Raw genomic sequence first — 21,323 nt, forward strand, 5'->3', positions numbered from 1 at the left:
TAGAGATGGGGGTCTCACTCTTGCTCAAGCTAGTCTTTTTTTTATTTATTTAAAATGTCAAGAGTTTAGTTAGCAGAAACTATATTAATAATGCAGTAATATTGGTTATCTTCTAAAGATCCAAAACTTGAATTGTGTAGTTCTTATTATTATAAGATGAGAAAACTAATTAATATATATATATAGTTTGACAGGAAAATAGTCCTTAGATTATAAAAGATAGGAGAAAGGTGTGATTATGGGATTTCTCTAGGGGATCTAAGATTTGTTTAATTAGGTATCCTAGGGTAGAGGGTGTATATACCAACAAAGTAGAAAACTTACAAAGAAGCTATTGGCACGGTGGCTCATGTCTAATCCTAGCACTGTGGGAGACCAAGGAGGGTGGATTTCTTGAGCTCAGGAGTTGGAGAACATCCTCACCAAAAATGAGACCCTGTTTCTACTAAAAATAGAAAAACTAGCTGGGTGTTGTGGTGGGTTCCTGTAGTCCCAGCTGCTGGGGAGGCCTAGGCAAGAGGATTGCTTGAGCCCAAGTGTTTGAGGTTGCTGTGAGCTGTGATGCTGTGGCACTCTATCGAGGGCAACAATGTAACACTCTCTTGCATTTGTCCCAGCTGTAAAGGATAAGGGAATAGAAAGTCATATTCCACACTGACTGTTCTGAAAAGGATACCCAGCCAAACTCCAGAGACACTCCAACATGTTCTTCAATCTTTTGTCCAAGTTTATGTGTGCTTGGGTGAGCCCGGCCTGGCTTTCCTGGCCCTCCTTGTCCCAGCTACTCCCAGCTCAAGCTAGTCTTGAACTCCTGAGCTCAAGTGATCCCCAGCCTCAGTCTCACAGGGAGTGCTAGGATTACAGTTGTGAGCCACTGCTCCCAGCCCTCCAAGTGCATGTTGTGCAGGTTGGCTAGGGGATTCTTCCCTGATTTCTGCCAGCTCATGGTAGTATTTGAGAAGACAAGCTTATTGGTGGCAAAACAGCTGCATAGTCTCTCCCCCCACATTAACAATTTTACCTGCCCTAGCTACTGGGGGCCTCTTAAAGGCTCCTTATAAAGGCTTCCATGCCAGGTAGCAGTAGTTTGGGGTCCTTGTTAAGGGGAGTGAAACGTATCTTAGTGGCAGCAAGAGTAAAAAATACTTGGTATAATTGTTCTTGTGGTATAAGCTTATCCTCCATACTTGCCCTTTTTTAGTAATTGGTGCTTTGCCAGAGATTGAGAATGTTCTATAATGGTTTTGCCTGTTGGATTATTGGGGGGGGGGGGTACCTATAGTATGTTTAATTTGCAATTGTTGACAAAATAAAGAGAAGGAATGAGAATTATATGCAGGACCATTATCTATTTTTATTTGTTGGAGAGTCCTAGAGTGAAAATAACTGATAATATATGGCACTCTACCGAGGGCAACAAAGTAAGTTGTCTCAAAAATAAAACATAAAAATAAATAAATAACTAGCACTGACGTGGAAGTTGTAAAGCTGCTACCAAAGCTTGTGCTTTATGGCTCTTGGTGCCAATATTCTGACAAGCTTTGTTCATATCAGCAATTCAGCAATGGTGAGATTACGTTCTTTTTTTTTTTTTTTTTTTGTGGTTTTTGGCCGGGGCTGGGTTTGAACCCGCCACCTCCGGCATTTGGGACTGGCGCCCTACTCCTTGAGCCACAGGTGCCACCTGAGATTACATTCTTTTAAAGGAGCCAGTACATTTTGTCAATCTGAATTAGCATTTTTATAAGCAAGCTGACTAGTAGCTTCTAGGTTCTCAATTTGGCAGGTTATGGCATTTTGCAAGCAATTAATGAAATCTAAATAAGGTTCAGTAGCTCCTTGGTATATGGTGGCAGACGAGCCAGCAGGTGCCTGGGAATGAAGAATTTTTGTCAGGGGCCAGGCACAGTGGCTCATGCTTGTAAACCTAGCACTCTGGGAGGCTGAGACAGACGGATTGCTTAAGCTCAGGAGTTTGAGACCAGCCTGAGCAAGAGTGAGACCCCGTCTCAAAAAAAAACCAGGCGTTACGGTGGGCACCTATAGTCCCAGCTACTCAGGAGGCTGAGGCAATCACTTTAGCCTAAGTGTTTGAGGGGACTGTGAGCTATGACACCATGGCATTTAACCCAAGGGCAACTGAGTCAGACTCTGCCTCAAAAAAAAAGACTTTTTGTCTAAGCTTGAAATGCTGCTTGGGAGCACTGAGTGCCTGGGGATTGCAGGCAGCCCGGCCTTGGGGAGTGGAATAAGCACCAGTCTCATAAGCCTGTCATAATCACAGGGACATTTACAAAAACATTTTCAAAAGAAAAAATTCAGAAAATATGAAATTCATGAACCCACGTACTGTACTGGCCAGGGGATAAGACAGTTTTAATTAAAGTATGCCAGTCCCAAGAGGTCATTTCATATCCACTGGCAATGGATCCTACTGTGCCCTTTGTTAAAGAGCTCTGTAATCTATTTTCACTTACACTCTATGTTCCTTAAAAACTAAATGGAAGCTTTTCAGGGCAGGCAGCTCAGCCACTCGCTATGAACACAGGGAAGACTTGGACACATTTGCCGTCCTCAGCAGCACCTTCCCTTAAATACCTTTCCATAATACTTTCAAATTTAGAGGAAGGCTGTATATTTTGATCAGAAAGAAGGGGAGATTTAATAGTTGGTAAAGATTCCCTGTCACTATATTAATAGGTAAATATTTAGGGGGCTTAGGAGGGGAATTTTCAAGAGGAGTGTTAGCTGGTGGATTGTTTCCTTGGATGGGGCAGAAGGCTAGGTGGCATTGATTCCATGTGGTTAGATGTTGAACAGCTACTGGGCCCAGAGACTGCCGTAGCCATCATCCCATCCTCTCCCAATCCTGGGAATTAAGGCTTTCCTCTTCAGGATACCAAGGACATTGGTGTTGGACTACAATTAAAAATTCTGTCACCCTATGATCGCATTAATGTACACAGCTATGATTTAATTTTAAAAAAAAAGAGTTTGTGGTTGCTGTGAGCTATGACTTCACAGCGCTCTACCGTGAGGGCGACAAAGTGAGACTCTGTCTTGGAATAATAAATAAATAAATAAATAAAAATGAAAAAAAAAAATTCTGTCAATTGGCTCAACATCCATAGCTCAGTGGTTAGGGTGCTGGCCACATCATAGGGCTGGCAGGTTCGAACCCAGCCCGGGGCCTGCTAAAAACAACAATGACAACTACAACAAAAAAATAGCTGGATGTTGTGGCAGGTGCCTGTAGTCCCAGCAAGAGTTTGAGGTTGCTGTGAGCTCTCTACTGAGGGCGACATAGTGACACTCTGTCTCAAGAAAAAAAAAATTCTGTCAATTGTTGATCTGACATCTTGCAGCCAGCCGCCTGGAGCAGACCTTGTAATTGGAGCTTACCAGGCTTTTTTTTTTAGTGAGAGTATTTCTCAGCTTAGAAAAATAAAAATTGATAGCTTAAGAAAGACGAGGGCAGGCTGGAGTAAGCTCCTGGCACAGAACACTCACTGCGACAAGAATACCGCCTCTCATGGGGAAAAAAGAGAGCATAAAAGCCTTAGTTGCTGGGCAACCAACCACCTACCTTCCACTGGTCAAAGACTCTCAATTGGAACCTTTCTTCCAAGCAGATGGGGCAACCAGGATGAAAAACAGAACATAAGGAGAAATGACATCTTTTACCTAATTGCACGATCTTTCTAGGGCTTGTCCCTTAGCACCCACTGTCTCTTACCTGGGATGAGAGACCTTGTCCCCTTCTTCCTGGACTTTGGGAGATAGTCCTTGCCATCACTTGTCAGTGTCCTGGAGGGCCACCATTCAAAGTCTGTGTTTGGGCACCACTTGTAGTTGTTCACTACCTGTGGATAAGCTGGCGAGGGGGTGGCATGGGAAGAAAACTCTCACCTCAGGTATTTGCAGGGGAATAACCAAGGAGGCGAGCAATTTCACATGCTCAGAGAGTAGCAAGAGAGTGCTACATGGAATGAAAACCTCAGGAGTCTTACTGAGCATGAAAAATGTATACATGTAACACAGCATGGAACAGAAAGTTAATATTAACAAAAAGAAACTCTAACCTTATTACTTAACATAAGGATGAGTTATTTTTTACCATGACAGTAAAGAACAAGGTAGTAACAGGAAAAAGCAAAAGAGAATATCTTAAGAACAATGTCATATAATCATAAGGTCAAAAAGTTAATAAAAGAAATGGGTACAATGCTTAGGAGGCGAAGTTAGCTTCCTTGACTCTGTCAGTTGGTCCTAGTCTATACTTTGACATGCCCAGCAGATCTTAATTTATAATTTCTAAACACTGCATTCAGACCACAGCTGGCACTGTGTGCAGCACAGGTTGATTTGCAGGTACAAAGAATTAGGTTATAATGTTTGCATTTGTTAGGTAGAGTCCCTCTTATAATTGTGTCCCACAATTCTGAATCTTTTTATGAGCATTAAAGAGTGGAGCTTTTAGGATTGTCTGGGTATCTGTTTATTGGCCACAATAGGCTATGTAGAAGAAGGGTGTATTAACAAGACTCAGCTGGTACATATCAGGAACAATATTTTCTCATTCTGAAACACCCCTAAGAAACTACACTTTGAATGCCAATGTCTTATTAAATTGAATCTCTGACCCAGATGTCATATTCACATGGACCTGTAGAGGGCAACCCTCTACAAAGTTTTGTAGGACGTGGCTTTGTATACCAGGTTGCTCTTCTGTTCTCCCAAAGGTCTCAGAATGGAGTGACCCAAAATGAAATAACTGCCTCTCTCATGTTTCCTCCAGTGGAAGGGGAAAGGTCGCAAGAAATTGGAACAACAATTTATAATAGTGGATTTTCCATAGTGTGTTACTCACATTCTTGTATCTCGGGAACTCTCAAAGGCAGAACATGAACAAAGTGCTTGTACAGGCACAGTCTAAGTTTGCCATTGCCAGTAAGGACAAAGAGGAGTAGTGAGAAGAAGAGAAGGAGAGGAGGAGGGCAGAGGAGAAAGGGAATAAGAAGAAATATGGAAGGAGGAGAAGGGAGAGGAAGAAAAGGTAGGAAGGAGAGGAGAATTTTTACTAACCCTATACCAGTCACAAGGCTAAGAGCATGTCATGAAATCCTAAATTTATTCTCACAACTCTAAATAATAGATATTCTTTTAAACCATTTCTTTAACAAAGGAAGGAACACAGATAAATATTAAGGACAGCAATGGTATTTGATTCCACATTTCTTTGACTTCAGAGTTCTAGCTACTAACCACTACCAAGAATTTGGAAAAAAAATTTTGAATGAAGATTTTCCTTTCCACTATAGCTGGTTTCTTCCATGGACCCTCTAAATACCTGGAGAGAGGAAACTAAGATTAGTACATTAGTGAGAAGTTTACTTAACACCCATTGGCAATGGAATATTATTAATTACAAGTTAGGCAGGTAAGATACTAAGAGTAATTTCAAAACTTTATTTTTTTTTGAAACAGGGTCTTTCTCTGTCTCCTAGGCTTCAGTGTAGTGGTCTCATTGCAACTCACTGTACCCTCAAACTCCTAGGCTCAATCCTCCTGCCTCAGCCTTCTGAGTAGCTGAGACTACAGGTGCCTGCCACCATGCCTGGCTAATTTTTCTATTTTTGGTAGAGATAGGGCTCTCACTTTTGTTTAGGCTGGTCTCCAACTCCTGAACTACAGGGATCCTCCACCTCAGCCTCCCAAAGTGATAGAATGACAGGTGTGAGCCACTGGACCCCACCATCAAAACATTTAAAAAATAATACTTGTAATTATCTTAATCACTGAAAGTATTCTATTTGTATCACCAGTCTCTGAAGATAACTTCTACATATTTATTTCTGTTAAAATGAAATGATTTGTGTAAACTTAAGGAGTTATTTTCAGGCTATCTGATTTTATGTTCTTGCCACGTGCTTTTATAATTAATCTTTACAACAAGCAGTTTCCTAGTCCTAGGTACACATGATGACAGGCTTTTCGGTTAATTTTTACTCATATTGCGATACCAAATAAACCCTCAGTTAATTGTATTTGATGGAGTAAAACAAAATTTTGCCATAAACGAGAACAACAGACTCAGCTGGTTCACAACCAATTTCATAAAATCAACATCATAATCTATCAAAGCAACATTATGTGATACTAATATTTTCATAATTCAATTTGAATTTTATCCAATTAACATGTCTAGAATGCACTTCACCCAAACATTAACTTATCTGTCAGATAGTACACCACCATGCTGACAGCTGGGCCATGTTTTTGGCAGTTGTTAAGTTTCTAGAAAGTATCGATAGCTAAATAGCTATTCATGCTGATGAGCACTTTTGCTGTATTTCTGTGGCTGGACCACCATATGGATCTAATTTTAAATCAGCAAGATTAAAGCAGTAGTTCTCTGTTAACGTATTTCATTGGTCCTTCTAAACTTAACTCTCAAGTCTTCTCCCAGTATCTCAAGGAAAATTTTTGTTCTTTATGCTGCATCAACACATATAATCCAATAACTTCAATCTTTTTTCCTTATACATACATTTTAATATCGGTACTTTCACCTTAGCCTTTACCCTGAATTGTATCAAGGTGTGCAGCTATTGACCCTACAAGTTTGACTATGAGGAATGCATCTTATCTCTGAAAGATTAAGGATCCAACAGAAATCTGGCTTTAATAATCATTGAGCAACAAATCAGTGTCCAGCACTTAAACAAGATTGACATTTAGTGCCTCAGGAAGCTACAGGTCAGCATGGCTGTGCAAGAAAATATTAACAATCTACAGTGATAGAAGAATCATTAAACATGAAGTTAATGATTCTGGTTTGATGATTTGATACACAGTAAGTTAGAAGTTTAAAACATGACACTTTGCTCTCTAATGCAAAATGGAGAAAATATACCTACCCTCTATCAACATAGAGTGACAGAGAAAGCAGTAAACATGAGGTTAAACAAATTCCGGTATCAGGTTGGAGAATGAAGCTTGCTAACTCATCCTAGAAAAACTGCTACATACCCTAACTCATTGCTGATATCACTATGGTCACCTTCTAAGTACTCCCTTTGAGAAGCTATGCAATATCAGAGATGGCTTTATATTCTCTGGGAAAAACAGTATGGGTAAAACAGCCTTCTGATCCATGGAAAGGACACAGAATGCACAGAGCTGACCTTAGCCTTCTCTTATTGGCTCACAACTGGCAGGGATGTGGTGCTGATGGTGAAGTGACAGAGTAGAAGTCAAGGAGGTTATTATAGGATGGAGAATGAGGGAATGATGACAGCAGCCCTAGCAACTCAGGGTAAACAATAATATTGTGAACCATTCCTATATGCTGAAGTTGAAGAAGAATGTAAGATACATATCTTTAAGGAACTTATTTGGTGACAGATACTACTAGTGTACACAACATTTATGAATCTCTTCCCCGTCCTGGATGTGCAGGAACCTTACAGTTTCCACTCCCTTTAAATGTCACTTGGCCATCTGATTTGTTTTGGCCAATAAAATATGAGTGGAAATGACATGTGTTGCTCTATATCAGTGGTTCTCAACCTTCCTAATGCCACGGCCCTTTAATACAGTCCCTGTGGGTTGCAACCCACAGGTTGAGAACCGCTGCTATAAATGAAAGCATTTAAGGAGTGGGCCAGTTCTCCGTATTCTTTTCTAATGCTCCAGAAATTATATAAGCATAATGAGTTAGCACTATAGGAAAAAAGCTTGGAGTGGTTGTACCTGTCCTAGAGTGGACTCTGCATAAACAAGAAATAAACTTTTGTGGTATTAAGCCATGAAATGTTTTATAGTATTTGTTACTGCATCATAACCTACTTTATGTTGACTGATACACATGCTAAAAAAAAACTGCAGTACAGCGACAAAGTATGTACAGTTGAGATAGAGGGAGTTCAGTTGTCCTTCCTCTGTGTCTTCTCATGGTCTCCCCTGTGTGTGTCTGTGTCCCAATCGCCTTTTGTGGGGGCATCTGTACTCAGTGGTTAGGGTACTGGCCACATGCTCCAGGCCTGGTGAGTTTAAATCCGGCCCGGGGCCTACCAAGCAACAACAACAAAAAAAATAGCTGGGCATTGTGCTGGGTGCCTGTAGTCCCAGCTACTTGGGAAGTTGAGGCAAAAGGATCACTTGAGCCCAAGAGTTTGAGGTTGCTATGAGCTAAGATGCCATAGCACTCTACTGAGGGTGACCAAATGAGACTGTCTCAAAACAAACAAACAAACAAAAATACCAGTCACACTGCATAAAAGTCCACCCTAGTGACCTTATTTTACCTCTTAAAAGACCTTATCTCTAAATATAGTCACATTCTGAGGTAGTGGGGGTTAGGGCTTCAATATATGAATTTGGTGGGGGACACTATCTCAGTCGATAAGAGAACTGAAATGTATTGTTTAGGTAAATAACTAATAGAACAAGAAAATAAAATCATTGGAAATTTTAAGCAGCACTGAATAAGAGATGTATGTAATAACACAAGTGGTACTATGTTCAGAGTCCTTTTTTGATAATTTTAACTGTAATTTTTATTTCTTCTGTGTAAAACATTTTGGATACTCATTTGGTACAAACAGCCCAATGCCAAGAAAGACCAGTGTTCAAATATAATTTTTTTTTTTTTTAATTTACCTTAGCCAGGTGTGGTGGCTCACACCCATAAGGCTAACACTCTGGGAGACCCAGAACTCAGGATTGCCTGAGTTGACAGGTTTGAGACCAGCCTGAGCCAGAGTGAGACTTCGTCTCTAAAAATAGCCCGGAGTTGTGCTGGTGCCTGTAGTCCCAGTTACGTGGGAGGCTGAGGTAAGAGAATCACTTGAGCCCAAGAGTTTGAGGTTGCTGTGAGCTATGACACCACAGTGCTCTACCAAAGGCAACAAAACAAGACTCCAAAAAAAAAAAAAATCTAAATAGATAGTATATAAAGCTTTTATTATCTGAGGAGGGGGTTCATAAGTAAAAAGAAATTATAATTCATTTATAACAGAAAACACTATTAGCAGAAGCCCAGGCCAATCTTTTTTTTTTTTTTTTATTGTTGGGGATTCATTGAGGGTACAATAAGCCAGGTTACATTGATTGCAATTGTTAGGCAAAGTCCCTCTTGCAATCATGTCTTGCCCCCATAAAGTGTGACACACACCAAAGCCCCACCCCCCTCTCTCCGTCCCTCTTTCTGCTTTTCCTCCCCCCCCATAACCTTATTGTCATTAATTGTCCTCATATCAAAATTGAGTACATAGGATTCATGCTTCTCCATTCTTGTGATGCTTTACTAAGAATAATGTCTTCCACTTTCATCCAGGTTAATACGAAGGATGTAAAGTCTCCATTTTTTTTAATAGCTGAATAGTATTCCATGGTATACATATACCAGTTTGTTAATCCATTCCTGGGTTGGTGGGCATTTAGGCTGTTTTCACATTTTGGCGATTGACTTCCAGGCCAATCTTTTATTCTTCCTCTGTCAATTTTTTTTTTTTTTTTTTGTAGAGACAGAGTCTCACTGTACCGCCCTCGGTAAAGTGCCGTGGCGTCACACGGCTCACAGCAACCTCTAACTCTTGGGCTTATGCGATTCTCTTGCCTCAGCCTCCCGAGTAGCTGGGACTACAGGCGCCCGCCACAACGCCCGGCTATTTTTTTTTTTTTGTTGTTGCAGTTTGGCCGGGGCTGGGTTCGAACCCGCCACCCTCGGCATATGGGGCCGGCGCCCCACTCACTGAGCCACAGGCGCCGCCCCCCTCTGTCAATTTTTTTAAATTATCCCAAACAAAAGAGAGAAAACATAAATATTGTACCAATGTAATGAGTATACAGTAAGTATTATAACTGCTAGCATTATTTGTAGTGTTTGTGCTAAGAGGTCTGATGAGGTGTTTGATGGCCGGTCCTTCTCATACAGCCTCCCAAACAGAGTCACTGTTAAGACAGGTCTAGATGTTGGCTTCAGACTAAGCAAGCGTCCATCACTTGACACCTAATTAAAACACAGAATAGTAGACAAGATCTACCTTTCAGTTATACAATCCCACAACACACTCTCAAAATTCAGTATAGCTGGCTGAAGAAATAATAAAAATACAGGCCAAATTATGTACTATCAGAAATATTTGAAATGTTGCAGAGTACAAGAAAATCGGAGCTATGGAGCTGACATTTATTTATTTATTCCTGCCATGGATATCTTATCATTTACTCCCCTGAGGAAGCATCCCAGAAGTTAATAAATGTAAACCAATGGATTTGATGGTGTAAGAGAGAAACCTAGTCCTCTCAGATAAGAGAGGTCAAGTGGTCAGAAGTGGTTAACTAAGGGGGGTTAGAACTGAGGCCTGTTGTTCCCTGTCCATTGGTCAGCCTGGCCCCCTCACCATCCCATTGTCTTCCCTCACCCCAGGAGTGGTTTCTACCTGGGAAGGGGAGTGAGAGTGGAACCTGCAGGAAAAGCCAGTGGAAGAAAACAGCTGGGCAGAGCACATGTGCAGCAAGGCCTTATTTTAGGACTTTAAAAAGCCTTTTGCTTCACCAACATAGGCTACTGTCAGATTCTCTATCCTTCAGCTTTTCTTTCTCTGCTTTTCTCCCCACAATGAGAGGGTTTCATTTCAACTTCCTGAGGCCATTGCTGCCCAGTAATCTGACTGGGTTCGGAAACCATTCTTAGTGGATCTTCTTTCTACTCCACAGACCTTCAATAGCCCAAACTCCGCTCCACAATCCTCCAAATAAGGTATTTAATTCTCAAGGGCACACTAATGGTTATATTAATAATGTCCAAGGCTGGGCACAGTGGCTCATGCTTGTAATCCTAGCACTCAAGGCAGGTGGATTGCTTGAGCTCAGGAGTTTGAGACCAGCCTGAGCAATAGCGAGACCCCATCTCTACTAGAAACAGAAAACTGAGGAAAAAGGATCGCTTGAGCCTAAAAGCTTGAGGCTGCTGTGAGCTATGATGCCACAGCACTCTACTCAGGACACCAGAATGAGACTCTGTCTCAAAAAAAAAAATTCTAGACAAGAACTTCAACCTACTCAGTGTCCTTCCAGATTTCCAGGGATAATCTTCTCGGATGGAAATTTTTATACAAGTAAGCAAATGGATAGGTTTGTGTATGTGTATGTATGTGTGTGTAGATAAGAGTCTTACTCTGTTACCCTGGGCGGAGTGCCGTGGCATCATAGCTCTGGGCCTTAGCCTCACAAGTAGCTAGAACTAGTGACACCCACCATAATGCCTGGCTAGTTTTTCTATTTTTAATAGTGACCTCACTATTTAATAGGATCTCACTTAGGCTAGTCTCAAACTCGTGAGCTCAAGCAGAGTGCTCTCCCAGAGTGCTAGGATACAGGCATGAGCCACTGCAACTAGCCATTTGGATAGCTTTTGATGATAAAATATACTTCTTACATTCAATTGAGAGTATCGAGCAAAGGTTCTTACCTGAAATTCTCCAGGTGCAAGCTGAATCTCACTCAACAACACCTCAGGGAAGACATACGGGGTTCCAAAAGTGCCACTGAGGGAGAACATTTCAAACCTGGTAGAAGCTACTTCAGTTGAGTCACCACAAGTGTTTAAGTCAGTCGTTCTACACTTCAACAGCGTGCAAACCTAGGGAAGTGATGCAAACCTATAAGTCATTAAGAAACTCATACTGGCTGGGCGCCCATGGCTCAGTGGTTAGGGTGCCGGCCACATACCTCGGTCTGGCAGTTCGAACCTGGCCCAGGCCTGCTTAACAACAATGACAACTACAACAAAAAAGTAGCCAGGTGTTGTGGCAGGCGCCTGTAGTCCCAGCTACTTGGGAGGCTGAGACAAGAGAATTGCTTAAGCCCAAGAGTTTGAGGTTGCTGTGAGCTGTGACACAACAGCACTCTACCGAGGGTGACAAAAAAAAAGAAAGTCACTGGATATGTTAATTAACTTGATTCAACCATTTCACAATGCATACTTATAGCAAAACTTACATTGAACACTGCTAATAATATAATTTTTGTCTATTAAGGATAACCAAATAAAGCTGGGGAAAAAAATTTAAATCAAATAATTTATTAAATAAAATGCCAGAGAATCTAAAAAAAAAAAAAAAAAAAGTCCTAAGTAAGTCAATTAAAATATTCTTCCTGACCAAGAAAAATGCCTAGGCATCTTTGGTAAGACATTACTTCATCACAACATTCAACCACTTTATTGCTGAATAATTAACGTAACTAGTAATAAAAATACAGACTTAAGTGTTTCCTGTAATTCACTGTAGAATAGTTTAACCACATAAAGAGACAATCAGATCCTTGGCCTAGAGCTATGAACAACTGTACCCTTATTATTCTCAAGTTAGCAATGCTTTTAAGCATCAAGAATGTTGTATCTTTTTTGTTTGTTTTTTTTTTTTTTTTGGCCGGGGCTGGGTTTGAACCCACCACCTCTGGCATATGAGACTGGCGCCCTACTGCTTGAGCCACAGGCGCCGCCCAGAATGTTGTATCTTTTTAAATTTCAGATTAATATAAGGGTACAGACTGAAACTGTTCTCCCTGAAGATTTTCACAGTCTGTACCTACACAGCTATTAGAGTATAGTATATGACTATAAGTACCTGAGTCTTCTCATCATGCAGATGCAAAGTTCCATATTCATTTAACTCCATCTGGACAGTATCTTCCAAACCATTTTCATTTCTTGCCTGACTAAAGCAACAGCCTCTAACCTGGCTCCTTATTTCCACTTTTTCAGGTGGAAGGCAAGCCCTTAGGGCAAGTATGTTAAAATAGGATGGAGATAACTTTCCAGTAAAGGTACAATGAGCACATACTTTGTTTTGTTCCCTTGGGATCCTACAAAAACCTACACTTCTTCTTTAAATTTATAAGTTCATAAGGACAGGAAAACAAGAGGATAGAACACAGCACAGTTTTAGGAACCAGGGTGATGATGGCAAAGTGTAATAACTGATTTAGCAGACCTAAAAAAGTCAAATCCTAACCTGGGAGTAGAAAAGACCAGAATCAACTCTATTCATGCTGCAGAATACTCAACAATTCCATCAGTGGGACCACTGGGTACCTAGAGCTGAGAGTAAAGTTGTGGCAACCAAAGGAAGGAAAATTGGTGGAAAGTTGTGAAGGATGCCTTAGATACTATGCCCCCAGTGCAGATGGGTCACTGCCCCTCCCTTGCTCCAATAAAAGGCTTTATTTCCAGTGAGATTAAACCTTTAAATGGAGGTTTAAAAGACATAGTTGGCTGAGCACAGTGGTTCATTCCTAAAGTCCCAGCACTTTGGGAGGCTGAGGCAGGAATTTGAGACTAGCCTGTGCAACATAATTGAGATCCCATATAAAACAATTTTAAAATTAGCCAAGCTGGCCAGTTACAGTGGCTCACGCCTGTAATCCTAGCACTCTGGAAGGCTGAAGCAGGTAGAGTGCTTGAGCTTAGGAGTGTAAGACCAGCCTGAGCAACAGCAAGACCCCATTTCTACTAAAATAAAAAAACTAGCCAGCTGTGGTGACCTATGCCTGTAATCCCAGCTACTCAGTAGGCTAAGGCAAGAGGATTGCTCAAACCCAAGAGTTTCAGATTGCTGTGAGCTCTGGTGCCATGACACTCTATCCAGGGTGACAGAGTGAGACTTTGTCTAAAAAAGAAATAAAATAGGTGGGGTGTAGTAGCTCACAACTGTAATCCTAGCATTCTGGGAGGCCAAGGCTGGTGGATTGCTTGAGCTCAAAAGTTCGAGACCAGCCTGAGCCAGAGTGGGACCCCATCTCTACTAAAAATAAAAAAACTGAGGCAAGAGGATTGCGTGAGATCAAGAGTTGGAGGTTGCGGTGAGCTATAATGCCACAGCACTCTACCCAGGGCAACGGCTTGAAACTATGTCTAAAAAGAAAAGAAAGAAAGAAAATAAATAAAAAGTAAAATAAAAGAAAATTCCCAAAACATAGTGATGTACACCAATAGTCCCAGCTACTTGGGAGATGGAAACAGGAGGATCACTTGAGCCCAAAAGTTTGAGGTTAAAGTGAGCTATAATCATGCCACTGCATTCTGGCCTGGGCAATACAGCAAGACCCTGTCTCAAAAATAAATAAATGATGTTGTTGAAGGGGATTACATGAATGAATTATGCTGAATGTTGAAAACATCTCCCTCCACCCTGGGCCCCACGTTCATTGAGGCCATTTCTTCCAACTGGATCCCAAAATGCTGTCAGGGAGAGATTTATCCTTCAGGAATAGGGTTATCAGAAAAAATACAGGACAGGACTGCTAATTAAATTTAAAGTTTAGATAAACAGTAAACAATTTTTTAGTATAGGTATGTCTCAAATAGTGATGAGACACACACTAAAAAATTTGTTTCTCTGAACCTCAAATTTATCTGAAGATCCTATATTTTTATTTGCTAAACTAAGCAACCTTATTAAAGAAGGAAATTAGAAGAATCTTGAGACCTGGGAAAGCTGAGCTTCCCAAGAGGAAGCCTCTAAAGATATTTACCTTAGAAATTCCCCTGAAAAGTTCAGCTGGACCATCCTACCATGAAGCTCAAAATTGGCCAAGTATCACCCTCATGATTAAAACTTCGATCAGTTTTTGATAATCTCCAATAATTACCAGATATGTGAGAAAAACTTACACCATAAAAGAGAGAGCAAAGCAAGCAGATAAAGGTAATTTAATGAAAAAAACTATTCAGAGGAAAGACCTGTCAGGAAAAACATTTCTTAATAGCCTCAGAAAAGTAAAAGAAAATACTGCATTCATGAAACAGAAACAACAAATTAAAGAGAAAAAAGAACTCAGAAAACAAAAAGCTCTTGGAAATTAAAAATACATTAGCAAAAGTAAAAGATTCAATGCAAGATTTAGAAGATCAAGAGGAGAAAATCTGTCAAAATGTAGAGGAAAATAAAGAGATGAAAAATAACAGGGAAGTAGACAGGTTTTCCCAAGATCATGGATCAAGAAACCCTATTTTTTATGTAAAGACTCTTGTTTACCATTTAGTCCCCTCTTTCCCCAAATGGTCCTTTTAAACACTTGTTCTTTTAAGCTTTTCCCTTGGAGGATTGCACGTTGGAAGCTGAATGGAGATTGAGTCAACCTATCCCATTCTCCCTTTTATCTTCCAATATGGCTCGCCTTTCAAACTATACGTTGCTCCTACTGACCCTTACTATTTTTCTAGCAGGTCAGTCACAGACCCAGCATCTCTGCATGCCAATCTTTCAAACCCTACCCAAGAAGGGGAGACTGGTTTAATATGGTGTGGGAAAATGTGCTTAGATCTGCTCTTTTCTACTCATTATAATCTATGTTCTTGTTTCCCTTTTCCCATCTCTTATTATTTGACTATGAACCATATCTCTATCTCCATAGCCACTGACTAGGCTTTTTTTTTTTTGTAGAGACAGATTCTCACTGTACCGCCCTCGGGTAGAGTGCCATGACTTCACACGGCTCACAGCAACCTCTAACTCTTGGGCTTACGTGATTCTCTTGCCTCAGCCTCCCAAGTAGCTGGGACTACAGGCATCCGCCACAACACCTGGCTATTTTTTTGTTGCAGTTTGGCCGGGGCTGGGTTTGAACCTGCCACCCTCAGCATATGGTGCCGGTGCCCTACTCACTTTGCCACAGGCACTGCCCTGACTAGGCTTTTAATGTATGAAACTTCCAGGAAAGTTCCAGACAGGGAGAATGAAGGAGCTCAGGAAATTTCACCCCCAAATATGACTCATTGGTATAAAGAGTATTTTGAATTAAAGGCCCTTAGGGATCAACAGGCCTTGGAAGGGGCTTTTCCTCTATCTGTGTAACCAGATGGATTCATCAAAAGAACGATGGACTTCCTTTCCTTTACCTTCCCTTCCCTGTTATTTCACTATATTTCAGAAAATAAAATAAAAAATGCAACCAGATCTGGCCTAAATCATTAAAATTTAATATCTGTTTATCAAGGTTAATTTAATTTACTTCGCAAAGGGAATCATTCATAAGTCAATCTGTTTCCCCCATCCATTCATTCTCCCTAACAACCATTCATTGAAGCCTAAACAAAACTACCTATATTCCTTGTCTCGGCCTCTCTAAAAGGAGTGTACAAGAATATCTGGATCTCTCCGTGATATTGGCTAATCACTCTGTTATCTTTTCCATGGACATGGTAAATAAACCTCTATCTCTTTTTTAATCTGCTTAATTGTATTTTTGCCGTTTTTTTTTCTTTTTTCTTTTTTTTTGTAGTTTTTTGCCAGGGCCGGGTTTGAACCTGCCACCTCTGGTATATGGGGCCTGCATAATCTGCCTTAATTGTAAGTCGATCTTTCAGAGAATTTTAGGGAGAAAGGAGAAGTTTCCTCTCACTCCCACAGCCCTAATGGTGCATGGTACTTTTCCTTTGCAGTATTTTCCACAACCAAAATTAAATAATAATTTCTTGTGTTTTCTATTTGATGTCTATATACCTATAGACTTTAAGCTCTATGAAGGCTGATCTGTCTTGCTCATCTTAATATTCTCAGGCTCTAGAAAATACCTAAACATGACAAGTATTACATATATATTTGGTGAATTAAAATGAATCTACATATTATAGATGTTTTCAGCAGAGTTTTTTTCCCTAACTCCGTACATTTTTGGAAAATATGTTTCCTCATTCTAAAATTCCTGGAGACTGGTGATTTGGATAACTTTCACCTTGATAAGAGGAGAGGAGAGGAGAAAGGGTGCAGCACATAAGAGAGGTGCCTAACCCAGCTGGGGAGGTAGGCATGGTGCTGCGGAAGTATCAGCACAGCTTTCTTGCTAAAGATAACATCTGAAAAGAACTACAAAAGATGAGGAGATGGGCTCGGCCAGCCATATGCACCGAAGGTGGTAGGTTCAAACCTGGCCCAAGCCAGCTAGACAACAATGACAACTGCAACAAAAAAATACCTGGGCATTGTGGCAGGTGCCTGTAGTCCCAGCTACTTGGGAGGCTGAGGCAAGAGAATTGTTTTTTTTTTTTTTTATTTGTTTTTTTGTGTTTTTTTTTTTGTAGAGACAGAGTCTCACTTTATGGCCCTTGGTAGAGTGCCGTGGTGTCACACGGCTCACAGCAACCTCCAACTCTTGGGCTTCAGCGATTCTCTTGCCTCAGCCTCCCGAGCAGCTGGGACTACAGGTGCCCGCCACAACGCCCAGCTATTTTTTTTGTTGCAGTTTGGCCGGGGCTGGGTTTGAACCCGCCACCCTGGGCATATGGGGCCGGCGCCCTACTCACTGAGCCACAGGTGCCGCCCGCAAGAGAATTGTTTAAGCCCAAGAGTTGGAGGTTGCCATGAGCTGTGACATCCTGGCACTGTACTAGGGTGGCAAAGTGAGACTCTCCCTCAAAAAAAAAAGATGAGATGGCATTCCTCATGAATTAAAAAACAACCTGTGCAAACACCCAGGGCTTCTGCAGAGGCTAGCAAACTGGAGATGGGGAGTTGTCTCAGGAGCTCAGGGTATACACAAGTAGAAATGAAAGAAGAGGATGGAGAGAGAAAGGGACTCACATTAAAATTCTTTTTTTTTTTTTTTTTTTTTTTTGAGACAGAGCCTCAAGCTGTTGCCCTGGGTAGAGTGCTGTGGCATCACAGCTCACAGCAACCTCCAACTCCTGGGCTCAAGCGAGTCTCCTGTCTCTGCCTCCCAAGTAGCTGGGACTACAGGTGCCCACCACAGCACCTGGCTATTTTTTGGTTGCAGCCATCATTGTTGTTTGGCTGGCCCAGGCTGGATTGAAACCCACCAGCTCAGGTGTATGTGGCTGGCATCTTAGCCATTTAAACCACAGGCGCTGAGCCCCCACATTAAAATTCTGTATAGAGAATGGACCGTATGGAGTGGAGACTATTAACTGAAAGCACAGGAGGAAGGTATTCAATAAGTCTGGGTAAGATAGGATGGGGATCAGACCAGGGCAGAAAAGACCAGGATGAAAGGAACATGGAGGCCACTGTGGGCTGTGAGGGGTCTGAACCTTTGCAGAAATAAGCCATTCTACTGAGCAATCTCAGAGGTCAACTCATCTGTCTCCAGTCCATACTCAGTGCCAAGCTCTTTATGAAGAAAGATAGGCATTAGTGAAGATATAGGAAGAATGGCTAAATTTGTTCAAGCAGGAAATATCATAAATATTCAGTTACTCATTAAAATTGTCTTTAATTTGAATAATTTTTAAGATTGGTAACTGTAAATACATATTTTGCCTTATTCCAAATAGCTTAAAATTGGACTGAAATCTAGGATTTTCTTTTTTGGGGGGTGGTGGTGGACAGAGTCTCACTTTGTCGTCCTGCGTAGAGTGCTGTGGCATCATAGCTCATAACAACCTCAAACTCTTGGGCTCAAGTGATTCTCTTTCCTCAGCCCCCAAGCAGCTGGGCCTACAGGTGCCTGCCACAATGCCTGGCTATCTTTTTCAGAGATGAGATCTTGCTCTGGCTCAGGGCAGTCTCAGACTTGGGAGCTCAGGCAATCCACTCACCTTGGCCTATCAGAGTGCGAGAATTATAGGCGTGAGCCATCACACCTGGCTAAAATCCAGGATTTTAAGATTTAACAAGCAAAAATATAATTGCCTAGCTAATTTGGAATTCCAAATATATTAACAAAATTTTTAGTATATTAATATATATCCCCCAATGTGGGATACACTTAGGGATATACTTATATTTTTAAAAATCTTTCATTGTTTATCTGAAATTCAAACTTAACTGAATGTCTGTATTTTATCCAGTAAGTCTTTTCACACCAAAACATTACCTGTAGATGATATTGACCTTCCACGGTGTGCAGTCCATCAAATGCCCCAAGGACATAAACCTCATCTGCTCTCTTCTCTGACATCTGGTAGCTTAGATGACAACAGAGATCTTTCTGACAAACTGTGTAATTCGCAGTGACTCCTGTGAGCTCCACAAAGGTGTATTCATCAAAAAAGATGATGCCCTTAAATTCTGGGTTTCCAGTTGATGGTGCTTCTACACTGCTGGCGTAAGACGCCCAGTTTACTACAGAGTGGTATGGGTGGGACTCCAGTTGTGAGAGGAGGAGTTTTCCCTCCTCTGTCTTCATATCATAATGAAATGCTCTTGCAGAATCGGGTGCATAGATGCCACTTCCTAGAAGTAACAAGTTGAAAATGCCATTTGAGGGCGGCGCCTGTGGCTCAGAAAATGCCATTTGAAATAAGAAAGTGAAAAGCTTTCACAGTTATTACTGTTATTTTTAACTCAAACAGTTTCCTTCCTCTAGCCTATTTTATTTATTTCAGTAAAATAGGCTGATAAAGACAGAGAGGTGAGAAGAAATCCAATAAAGTATGACACCAAGGAGCCAAGAAGGGAGAGTTTTTTGTAAGAAGTAGTAGCATTTTTTTAAAAAAGTATATCCAAGTTGAGTAACACTAAATAAATCTACAGACAATTTAGATGTAGGTTCAGATTGATTTTACATCATATCACCAGCTAGAGACTCAAAATTAAGAGTTAGAAATCATTACATTATGGAGTATGTGTTAGCTAAGATACGTTTTTTCTTTTCTGATTACATCAAGCCAATAAATCTTGAAGATCACACATTACCTGTCATTTTCATTGAGGGGTAATGTATATTAGATGCAAGAAAATTGATCCCCATTCCCATAGCCCAAGCTGAGTGGAATTCAATAGCTGACAGATGTGGCAAAACATTCATCCAAGCTGTCGGGAAGAGTATGGTGTCCACGTGGAAATCCTTCACCAGGGTGACAGCAGGGTCATAGAAGAGTATATCGAAGCACGTGAAAATGCCAAACCTTCCAAAGGTGGTGTTGAAGGTCACAACCTCAGGCTCCATGGGTACATTGAATTGATTTTCACCCATGAAAAGGTTATGCTGCAATAAACAGAAGGGAAAAAAATATTTTAGGAAGTTGGCTTGCACATTACTGTGTCTGAAAAAGTGCAAATTCATACCCATTAGACAGTGCCAGTCTCATCTATGACCATTGCCTTCACAGAAAAATTTTGCTTTGGTGAATCAGAGGCCACTCCAGCTAAATGGAGGCTTTGGCTCAATCTCTGCATGGTTGATGTGTACCTGGGCATCCTTTTCTATAAAGACCCTCTTGAAACTTACAGGACATAGGAGTGTAATATGCCTAGTCAATTTGCCAAGTACACATCATCATTTCTTGTGAACAAAGAACTTTCTTTGCTCCTTTCTCAAGACCAGTTCTATCTGGTAAGTTTCTTGCCTTGACCCATTGCCAAGACATGTCTTTAAAAGGACAAAGTTCAAAGGCAACATTAGATTTTAATGCAGGTAGCTCCTTGTGCTTCTTGCACACTTCCAACAACACACTCCTGTGTCCCTAAAGGCACACAGGGAATTCCTTGAGTCTCTTTATAGGACTTTTCCACACGTAATCATAATTTTTATGCTTTGCCTCTTTTCTACTTATAAAATATTGTTTTTATTATCAATACCATTTTTTTCCTCTTGCCCATTTTATTTCACAAAGCATTCACTAACTGAATTATTTGTAAACTAATTTTACCTTATGGTAGCGTGCCACCAGCCTACCCTGAGAATCAAACACCACATTAGTGTTGTATTGGTAATGGCCATCATGGGGACACTGAGGATCACTGGCATTGCATGGCTTCTTGTCCCCAATATTTGCCACAACGTAGATAAAGTTATCCTTGGCCAGACAGCTGAGGCGTTCTTGTACTGGGGTGTGGCCAAACCTGTTATATGTTCATTGGAAGAGGAAACATTTTTAATAGTCACTTAGCTTTTAACAAAATTCTGAACGATTGTCCCCTGAACATATTATATAATATACACAAAAGTAAATTCTAAATAACAGTAGATGGAAGAGAAAAATTAAGACAAGAAGGTAGTTTAGATACTTATAGGAATGTGGTTGTATGAAGCTACTCCAGGATAAGACTCCGGGCATGTATTTCTATCTCCGTAGCATTTATCAGACTCTATTATCATATGTTCACTTGTGTTCATCTTATAATGTCTGCATCCTGTAGATATTATCTTGCAAAGGCCTACATATCCTAGTCACTGAACCCATGACTGGCAGAAAAAAAGCATTACATATCTTGAATGAGTGAACAAAAACTCACTTAGGAGAATCCTAACATGCTAGGATTATGGGTGCAAGCCACCACGTCCAGCCTGACGTAACATTTTTAGAGCTCCAGAATCTATTCAAAGGCTTGCAACTTCTGAGGAAAGACTTG

General features: G+C 40.9%; 1 protein-coding gene across 13 annotated transcripts in view; it reads right to left on the reverse strand.

The window, feature by feature from the left end:
• Positions 1 to 9,778: 9,778 nt before the first annotated feature.
• VNN1 (vanin 1) overlaps positions 9,779 to 21,323 on the reverse strand; it is a 38,667-nt gene continuing 27,122 nt past the window's right edge. For all 13 annotated transcript variants that reach the window (XM_053592579.1, XM_053592581.1, XM_053592583.1 and 10 more), the window contains 5 exons: positions 20,621 to 20,813; positions 19,665 to 19,956; positions 18,844 to 19,202; positions 11,480 to 11,650; positions 9,779 to 10,015 (listed from right to left, as the gene is read on the reverse strand). In XM_053592579.1, the coding sequence (XP_053448554.1) occupies positions 9,794 to 10,015; positions 11,480 to 11,650; positions 18,844 to 19,202; positions 19,665 to 19,956; positions 20,621 to 20,813 (1,237 nt within the window). In that variant the 3' untranslated portion in view covers positions 9,779 to 9,793. The remainder of the gene's footprint in view (positions 10,016 to 11,479; positions 11,651 to 18,843; positions 19,203 to 19,664; positions 19,957 to 20,620; positions 20,814 to 21,323) is intronic.

This window comes from Nycticebus coucang, chromosome 5 (assembly GCF_027406575.1).
Source record: "Nycticebus coucang isolate mNycCou1 chromosome 5, mNycCou1.pri, whole genome shotgun sequence".
Taxonomy (NCBI): Eukaryota; Metazoa; Chordata; class Mammalia; order Primates; family Lorisidae; genus Nycticebus; species Nycticebus coucang.